The sequence below is a fragment of the Manacus candei genome, unplaced genomic scaffold, assembly GCF_025592945.1.
Source record: "Manacus candei isolate 608988 ecotype Guabito, Panama unplaced genomic scaffold, ASM2559294v1 h1tg000053l, whole genome shotgun sequence".
Classification (NCBI taxonomy): Eukaryota; Metazoa; Chordata; class Aves; order Passeriformes; family Pipridae; genus Manacus; species Manacus candei.
Genome location: NW_026138101.1, coordinates 4,318,618 through 4,328,524, shown reverse-complemented (window position 1 = coordinate 4,328,524; position 9,907 = coordinate 4,318,618). Strand labels below are relative to the sequence as shown.

The 9,907-nt window shown below is 51.4% G+C and overlaps 1 protein-coding gene across 1 annotated transcript; it reads left to right on the top strand.

Moving 5' to 3' along the window:
* The first annotated feature begins 1,263 nt into the window (after positions 1 to 1,263).
* Positions 1,264 to 9,367, top strand: CX3CL1 (C-X3-C motif chemokine ligand 1). The gene is made up of 3 exons (XM_051801933.1): positions 1,264 to 1,642; positions 4,272 to 4,392; positions 5,209 to 9,367. The coding sequence occupies exons 1-3, from the start codon at positions 1,576 to 1,578 to the stop codon at positions 6,386 to 6,388; spliced, it is 1,368 nt and encodes a 455-aa protein (XP_051657893.1). The 5' UTR covers positions 1,264 to 1,575; the 3' UTR covers positions 6,389 to 9,367.
* The last annotated feature ends 540 nt before the right edge of the window (positions 9,368 to 9,907 follow it).

The following is a 9,907-nucleotide window of genomic DNA, read 5'->3' as shown; positions in this document are numbered from 1 at the left end:
GTTTGTGCCTTAAAACAACAATGCCTGTGGGAAGTCGTGCCTTTGGCAAACAAAGGAGTCTCCCTCCCACTTACCTGCATGCCAGAGCCCTTCCTCAGTTTTATCCATCGCTGGCAGCAAATCCCTTCGCAGAAGAAGCAGAACCTGTTTCTCGGGGGGAGATGTGAACGTGTGTGGGCTGTGACATCACTTCCAGCAGGCAAGGTGCCCCATGGCTTCAGGCAATGCCAGTTCCTGGAAAAAAAGTTTCCCATAAATCTCTGCAGAGCCAGAGAAAACACTCATTTGGGGAAGGGGTCTGAAAACATCCCAGCAGCATACTCTGTTTTGGCTGGATCAAACAGACTATTTCAACTTCTAGTTTTTATTTTATTTCCTTGAAATGGGCTCTTTCTTATAATACAATATAAGCAAAGGCTGAAGTCACAGGCTGGGATTTTCACCAAACGCATTGTATGGAAATCTGGGATTTTTCCCTTTCTAAAAATAAAATCCCAAGTGGAGCTATTGGCATTTCCAACAGCATGGAGATGCCAGTTTTCCACCACCCCTAAGAAAACTTAGGGCAAAGAGATAAACAGGGCAGTCACAGCCTCAGTCTTAATCTTATCTTCATCTTCCAATTGAGGGAGTTGGCAGAGGAAAACAGTTACGTGTTCTGCTGGGACCTGAGTTGAAAGAGAAAGTAAAGGTGCAGGATGTGACTGCACTGTTGGTATGTCCGCCCCAGACCTGGCTTGGTGCTGGGGCCGGAAAGCCCCCAGACAGCCTGGCTCTTGCAAAACTGGGGGTCTCCTGCTTTCTGCTCCTGCTTTCAGCATCAGCGAGCCCCTCACGGCTGGGACCCCGTGTATATCAAAAGCCAGGGCTGTCACAGCAAGGACAGGCTGCAGACAGCACGGCCAGGGCACAAGTTGCTGCTTGGGGTGGTCACTGGGTCCCTGCTCACCCCTCTGTTTGGTGATGCTCCTTAGAGCCAGCCTGGCCTGAGCTCACCAGTGCAGCTGATGAACTCGTAATCCTGATTAGCAAATTCCACCCCTTTTGGCCTAACGACCAACGCTGCTGTTATAAGATGGCTGCTAAAAAGGAAGGTAATAACTGCTTTTGCATTTGGAGTAAAGAATGAGCTTGCTGAGCAGTGGGGAGCTGTAGTTGGAGGTGGGGAGAGCTCTACAGAGCCTCAGGGCAGCGGTGCCGTGGCACAGGCTGTCTGACCAAGACTCACATTGGTGGGAGAGGAGGATGGAGCAGCCGGCCCGTGAAAGCCCCTGCATGAATAATTTGCCAAGTAGGCTGGAGCTTCTCTGCATCTGGGGAATTCCAGCGGCCATCCAGCTCCAGAGCAGCCGGTATTCCCTCCCCTGTCCCTCTCTTCCCTCCGCCTCCTGTCGTCATCCTGAGCCACGTGTGAGGGAGCTGAATACCATCTGAAACCCCAATCTCAGGGCTTTATAATCCCGGAATGAGCGGCAGCAGCTGTGTTGCTCCGGAGGATGCAATAAGCAGTCGGGAGCGGGGAATACTGCCAGTAATCCTTCTCTGCCTGCCCTTCCTCCTGCCGACCACGGGAACATGAAGGCTGTTTCTGTCCAGATCCTGCTTGTGCTGAGGGCCTTGTGCCTGGTCACCCTGGCTGGAGGTGAGCCACAGCTCCCCTTGCCCCCCCAGGGAACAGCCAGGTTCACCGGGGAGGGGCGGGGAGGAGGAATGGTGATGGAGCCGGGGATGGTGATGGATGAGGGTATGGGCACCTGGGGACCATTATGGGCTGCAGGAGATCTCCCAGCAGGATCAGGCTGGGTTTGGGAAGGGGTAAGGGGTATGACAGCAATCCTGGCAGCGGGGACATCCGTGATGGCTTTGGCCACTCCTGGGGGCAGGTGGGGAGAGTGTCAGAGAGACTTCCGATAATCCGTATTAGAAAAAAAGCATGATGCACTTCTTTTCCCTTTTTCCTCGTGTCTCCTAAGGACGTGGCAGGGAGACTACAGCCTGGGCAAGGATGGGTGTCTGTCCACACAGGCTCCCGGTCCTGAGGGTGCCGGTGCTCCCATCCCTGCGAGGCAGGGGGGGCTGTCACCTGCGGGGTGTGTGTGTGTGTGTAGGTATGTGTGTGTGTGTGTGTGGGTATGTGTGTGTGTGTATACAGGTGGGAAACGTTATTTTCCTGTTCCCTGGATAAAGATCTTTGCGTGCTCCGGGGTCAGAGGACCGGGAGGTGGTGGGCTCCCCTCTGCCAGGGCTGGGCTCAGTGTCAGTCACCCATGGCACAGGTCAGCAGGGTGGCTGCCGGGCTCTCAGCACTGCAGGCGAGGCTGGACTTTGCCCAGGACCAAGGCGTGACCTGTTCCCACCGTGGAAAGGGAGAGGGGCAAAGAGCCCTTAAGATCCGTGCCCTGCTGCCACCAGACGGGAGGAGCGAGGACAGGACGGGCGGCTGGGGATGGAGCTTCTCCCTCTCCTCACACCTCTGGGCAGGTTCTCCAGGGCTGGCTGGAGAAAAGGGGGCACCAGGGACACCGGTATCCATCTTTCCTGCAGTGAGGAAATCAGGCTGGCTCTGCAGAAGGGCTGCTGGTGCTCCCTGGCTGGGGTCTTTTGAGGAACTGTGCTGAAAAGCCAGGTACCAATGGCTCCCAAGAGTCATGGTCCTGGGTGGGTAAACTCTCAGATCCCTTTGGCAACAATTCATATGCAGCTCGGAGAAGCAGGGTTGTGTTCCCCAGAAGGAGGGGGACCACCAGTGCTGCCTGTGACACTCTCTGCCCTTGGAAGGTGCTTTCCAAGGTCCTCCACTCTGGGAAAAACCCACCAGGAGTTCAGCTAGTTGCAGACCATTTGCATTGGTGCCAATAACTGGAAAATCAGTTTGGGGTTGTCAGAGGAGCAGGGCCTTTGGGAGCAGTCAGGGATTGCTCCCCACCATGCACATCCCCAGTGGCCCACAGGGATGGTCTGGTCCTGTTGTCACTGGGCTTGTTTTGTGGAACTGTGTTCCTGAAAGTGGAGGACACCAGCAGAATGTCCTCTGGCTAATGAGAGTTAATTGGGAAGTTGGTTGCCATGAGCAGGGAATTCTTGACCCTGAAGTGCCACAGAAAACATTTAGTGTGTGAACAAAGAGTTTTGCTTTAACTTTACAGACACCTAGAAACCAAACCAGGCTTTTGTATAGGAGCCACTGGAGTGTTTGCTTGGGATTTCTTTGCAACCATGGCATTCTCCAGTACATGGATCAAAAGAGCTGAGGGTGCTCTCATAGTGTTGCTCATTCTTGCATCCAGTGTCTGGATCGTTCCCAACTGAACTGCATAAAATTCACCAAACTGCTTTGGAAATGTGAGGCAACGTTTTGGAGAGACAGCCTCATTGAAACCAGACGCCAGCTCCTTTCTTCACGGGGGCCTCAGATAAGTCAGGGCTTGTTTTTCTAAATCCTGCCCCCTGGGCTGTCAGGAACAAGTTGGCAGGATGCACTGTGCAACCTTCCTTCACTTGGCAGGTGCCTGTTGTGGGAGGCTGGAGGTAGATACAGGCATGAAGGGTCCCCCGTGGTGTGACTGGCTCTGCCCCCTGAAGTGGAGTTTTATTTTTGCACTTTGCAAAACGAAAACCGTATTTTCCAGCGGGGATTGAAAAGTCGTGTTTGGGAAGCTGGGCTGCTGAGGTACCTGTGGGAGTGATTTATCATTCACCAAAAGGTTCTTTCTCTGAGCCCAGGTGGCATTCAGAGACCATGTGCCAGCAAAGAGAGAGGCAGGGTAGGATGATCACCTGGAGGGGAACTCCTGTAGGACGAAGAGATAAGACCCAGATAGGGAGAGGACAATCATCCTGCTCTCTGGTCTGCCTGTCCTGCACCAAGAGCTCTCTGGTGAAGGTTGCAGCAGGTCTTTTGGGGGTGACAAAATGTGGCACTGTGCTGGGTCCTCCTGTGACCCAAAAGGGAGAGGCTCTGCAGGTCCAGGGGCTTGCACAAAGGACCTGCAGCCAGCGCTTGCACATCCTACAAGACAAAAAAGCCCCACAATTTTCACAGTGCTTTTTTTCCCCCCCTCAGTTTTCTGGGTATCTCATCACATGTATGGGTGTTAAAAACCATCTTGGATTTGTCTTCATTGGGATTTGCCTTCATCTCAGTTTAGCAGGGATTGGAAACTTCCGGGCCAAGCTTTGGACTCCTTCGCCCGAGAGAAAAGAAACGGCACCAGTTTTTATAGTTCCCTAACAAAAAGCCAACGTTTAACAAGTTGAAAACTTTATTTCAGGGCAACCCAAAGCGCCTCTGAAGTGTTCAAGCGAGTGCTCTGGTTTTACATCCGTGATAGCAGAGAAGAGGATAAGGAGCTACCGCCGGACCGAGCCCGGATGCGCAAAACAAGCCATCATGTAAGTGCTGCCCCACCACTGGCCACGAGTGACCCTGTCAGCAAGGGCCCTGGGTCTGGAGCAAGGGACAGCCTGGAACACAGAGCAAACACTGGTGTGTTTATTTGAAGGGTGGTGTTTTATTTTTCCCCCTGTTTAAAGACCGACAGCTTCCAAGTTGGGCTGGACGGATGGGGAAAGGGACTGAGGGAGGTGCTTGGCAGAACAGGGTGGAGGAAGCACGCAGGGAGAGAGCCCATGTGTTTCTGTGAAAGCAGATATTTTCTCTGGAGACAGATTCAGACTTGTCTGGAGTTGAGAAAAGTTCAATTTTTTTCCCTGGGATAAATTGTTATTTTCATTTTACCCTGAATTTGAGGCACCATTGACACCACTTTATTGCAGCCCAGGGGGTGGCTCCAAAGTGAACCTGCTGGGCTGACCTTGGAAAGCCTCACATCACCCAGTCAGCCAAAACTCAGAGGGTTTGCCTTCATGCTTGCTTGCCCCTGAGCAGATGGTGCCTGCAGAGCTTCTTGTCCCGAGTGCAGGAGGAAAACACCATGTCCAAATATCAGGACAATGCTTTTGAAAGAGAAAAAGCTTCCTAGGGGAAAACCCTTCACCCATGAGTCACATTCAGCTGCTCTTTATCAATCAGATTTCAGAGGCACCTGCCCTTCCTGGAATAAATCATCCAGCCAAGCAGTGGTGTTTGCTATGGGCTTGGGAGGGCCAGTGTTGCTGTCTGCATCTGTCTGCACGCCTTCCCCATGGCGCTGGTCACCTAAACCAGTGTCTTCTGTATCCACTAAGTGATGCCTTTTTATTTTTCAGATTAACTACTGTGAAGTCTAAGGAGTTTTGTGCAGATCCAGAGGCTGAGTGGGTGAAGAAGATTGTAGAGAAACTGGACCAGAAAAAGGCCACAGCCTCCCCACTTAGGCATGATGAAACCTCACCAGAAGAGGCTGGTGATGTTCAGAAACAGGTTGGTCTTCCAGTGAGGGCTCCATCTCAAGCCACTGCTCCAGCTGGTTTCTTCCAAGGGACCAGCACAACAGCCTGGGAGAGAATACATGCTCCTACTGCGAGGACAGAGGTGTCCAGCAAGTCCCCCCCAGCCAGGCAGGACAGCACCCAGCTCCCTGCAGGGTCACCCTCCGGGACACAGGAATATGCTGCACGCCCTGAGGTCACTCCAGAAGCAAACAGAGACTCCTCAAATTCTCCTGCATCTTCAACAGCTCTCACAGCAGGCATGGACTCCAGCCAGCCCAGCCCACATCCCACAGCTCGTGTGCATGGCTTTTACAACACCATGAGATCTACAGAAGAATGTGCAGGACATACTGCAAATGCTGCAGCTGATGTTCAAGACACAACTTCTCCTGACTCAGATTCGGACCCAATGGCAACTACTAAAGGATCAGACAAACCTCTACTTTCTACAAGTGAATCTCTGGACTCTACAAGTGCCAGGGCCAATGCACCAGACACTGCTTCCAGCAGTTCTAGATCAGATCTCCCCTCCACCCTGGACAGTGTGGACATTGCAACACTCCCAGACACACCAATTCCACCAGAAAGTAGTTCAGTTTCTACTCTGAACTCCACCATTGCCACAGACAAAGGGGCTTCTGTCCATAGCAACAGGGTTGTTGGTTCCTCTACAGATGGGTCTGGTACTAGAACATTTGATTATTCATCACCTGTAGGAAAGCAAGAGCCTTCTGATACATTAGTTTTTGCTGGCCAGGCATTCTCAGGCCAAGCCAGGGTGCAGACGATCACAGACAGGCCAGATGATCAGCCTCTGTCCAGCCTCTTGTCTCAAACACACTTTGTCATCCCCGTTTCTGTGGTAAGCGGGGTGACCGTTTGCACTGTTGCTCTTGTGTGGCTGTACCTGAAGTTTGGAATGAGACCAGAAGAATCGTCGAGAGAAATGGTGCAGGGCTTGCTCTACCAGAGGGCAGGACATCAGAACAATGCCTATCCAATGGAAGTAATCTGAGTGCTTCATGGCATGGACATTTTTGGCCTAAACTATATGTGTGTGTTACTGCAGAAAAGCTGTTTATGCTGAACAGGTGACCACCGGTAGGAAGCAAGCCAGGGAATAAAAATACCAGAGAAAACCTGTATTTTTGCAGAGCAGAATGTCCAACAATACATCTGTTTCATCATTGACCAATGACAGTGTTTTGGAAATCATTGAGACACTTCTTTTCTTCTGGCACTGTTACACATGACGGCTGTGGCTGTTCTTGCTCTGCTGGTGGCTCTTTGCCAGGGGGAAGGCAGAAGTGGATTCCCAAATTGCTGTTGGGAATTTTTCTGTGATTCATCATGGCTAAGCCAAGAAGCCACTCACTTACCCACGCTGTTGGACTCAGGCTCAGCCACCCCAAGCAACCTTAGCACCAAACCCACACGATTTGCACTTAAACTCTCTGCTGCTTCTCTGTGTTTCAGGTCTCTGCTCTGTCAGACCAAGGCCAAAGCTGGGTGCTGGCTCTCCTTGGGCTGATCAAATGTACTCTAATTATTTCTTCTTGCTGCAGACACGAGGGATAGCCCAGCTTTTCAGAAAGAGGTGACCATAACTGCATCTGATCAGGGTGCTGAAGGTCAGTGCTACAGACTTCGTGTTCACAGAAGCTGGGAACCCACAATCTGTCTCCTCCCTGAAATCAGGCCCTTCCTCTCAACAGCATTTCTTCTTGCAGATGTGGTCTGAGACCTGCTCCTTAGGAAATCAATGCAATGAAACCCTTCTGCCAGCTGATGTGCCCTGTGTCCAGCTGCATCCAACACCAGGGCAGGATAATGCAAATGATTCTTTGCAAATGGGAGAAAACAAGAAGTCACCCAATAGTGTTGCTATTCCTGTGATAACATTGGAACACTTTTGCTGTTCTCTGCAAGCAAAAAAAACCCAGGAAATAATCTCTTGGAGGAGCTAAAGACAATTCTGGATTTAGTCATGTAGGAATTACTCCACCACGGCAGATGTAACATCCTTCTGCTTCCATAGTCTCTCTAGAAATAAGGACATTTGCTGATGCACCAAACAAACAAACAAACAAACAAACAAAAAAAAGGGAGGAAAAAACAAGAACAAAATGGCTGTTCATAGTTCTACACTTCATCTGCATTTTAGTTTTTCCATCCTGGATAGCACTGACCACCAGGCTATGAAAGCATCCTAACAGTAACAGGCTTTTTTTAAACCCAAATTGATTTTGATTTTTACACCTCCAGGCACTGCTGTATGTAAGCTTTATGTTTTATCTGTGGTCAGGTCCTGAAAGCCCTTATTAGACTTCGACCCCAGTGTGAGTTTTGCTGGAGTGTGCAAAGGTCTTCACAATACGATGCTTTGTGAGTAGATACATATCAAGGGTCAGATCCTCCTCCAACCAACCTCAGTGGATCAGATCCCAAAGTATGAATATGCACGTAGAAAAAAAAGGAAGGAAAAGCACATAATAAGCAAGATCATCAAAGCAAAAATGAGGGGCCAGCTGTGAGGCAGAGCCTGAGGAAGGCAGCCTGTTAAACCCATCAGATCACCCCTTCACAGCATCCATTCAGCCCTGCAGGTGGAGGGGACAGACAACAACTGTGTTTGTTTTCTGCCATCATACAGCCCCTTCTTTCTGCGTTTTGTTGACTCGAGAGAGGGGAGCCAGGGATTCATCTGGGGGTTTGCAAGTGTGGAATGCAATTAGATTAATTGCATGTGGGGTGAAACCCTTCCTTGTGCAGCCCAGCTGTGGAACGCTGGCTGGCAAGGATTTTCCTGGAGGGTGAATCAGGGGCTGTCAGTGCCACGTCCCCGTCCACCCCACTTGTGCACAGTCGGGATTTGTGAAGCACTGTATGTGGCATTATTTTTATATAAAACACTAGAAATGTTATTTTTGTAGTAAAGTTTTGTAGCCTTTTGAATGTATGCGATGCCCTGTCTGCGCTGCTTGGAGCTGAGACCTTTCTGGGAACACTGGAAAACACTGTGCCTTGTTTATTTTCTTGCTGGTCTGAGACGGCTTGTGCATGTCCATGGGAGCAGGATCACTCTCCAGGCCCTTCAGCAAACGGGGTGGACACCTGTCTGGCTACAGGTGAAGTCCTTGGCTTGAAGTGACGCTGGGGAGATGAATGTGCACCAGTCAGATCCCCTGGAGTCCCACAGTGCTATTTGTAAGGACACTGGTTTCAGCTCCACGGGTGGCTCCCGTCGTCTTCCAGCTGCCACAGTCCCACTGGAACTCCTCAGGAGGAGTTGCTCCTCCAGCCTGGCCCTGTCCTTGTCCTTGTCCTTGCCCTGCTCCCCTCTCCTGTTCCTGGGCTGTTAGCAGGGAGGGCACTGGCAGCACTCAGGGGGGCAGTTAAAACCCGGGGCAGGGGGGACACCACTGTTCCTCCCTGTGCCATGGGCGGCCTGGGAGGGCACAAGGTGGGTGCTGGCACAGAGGGACAGAGCCTGTGGGTGCCACCAGTTCCTGGGGTTAAAATATCATTTGCTGTAGAGCACAGTGACTGTTACAAGCTCCGATTTGTTTTTGTATTGAATGTGTGCATGACATATATGAGCTGTATGGTTTTTTTTTTAGAAGTAAATAAAGTCCTTATGTTAAAGAACTTTGATCCTCAAGGGATTGAGCCCCAGGCTAGGTTACTGAGCCTGGGCCCTGCAGAGGTGGACACGTGTGATTGTGCACTGTGGAGGGCATTCCAGCATCACTGAGAGACAGCAAAGCCAGCTGTGGCCAGGCTATTGCTCCACCTCCTCACTCTGTAAGGGTTTCAGTCTTGCCAAAAGTTTACAGGAAATATATTTCCTCACAGGGATTTGTAGTTCCCATCCTTCTAAGGCAGTAAAGAAAACAAACAGATGGGTTTTTGCTTTGGTTAATCAAAGCTATGGCCAAACAGCAAACAACAAACATTACCCTCCAAGTCTGTTCTGTAACAGGGCAAGAGAGCAAGGGCTGAGCTACGACCTCTCCCACCCCAGCCAGAGCTTGGGCTGCCCTTACATGCTCCTCTGGTGCTGGGGAGGAGAGGTGGGAAAGGCAACTCCATGAAAGACTCAGTGCCCTGGGGTTTGCCTGGAGTGGGGAGCTGAAAGGAGCAAGAGGGACAAAGCATCTCCCGCGTATTCCAGGAGCCCTCTCCCAGCCCCGCAGATGAGTCACCAGGCCAGAGAGGTCATTGGTAGGATAAGAAACTCTGTGAAAACAAAAGCACTTTTTTCCCCTTCTCTTTTCCCCTCCCTGCCGTGGGGGAGGGCGGATGAGGAAGGAGGGGGCTGTGCAGAGAAGGCGGCCCTGGAGCGATGAATCATTTCCGACAGCAGAGCAGGCGCCAGCGTGGGGCCATTCAGGGCTGAGCCTCTGGAGCACCACGGGAGCCTTTGGATGCCCAGTCCCTGGGCTGTGGGTGCCACACGCTCGCTGGCTTCGCTGGTGTCTCTGTGGCAGTGCAGGGAAACACCTCGTGCCAAAGGTGTCCCTCCACACACCTT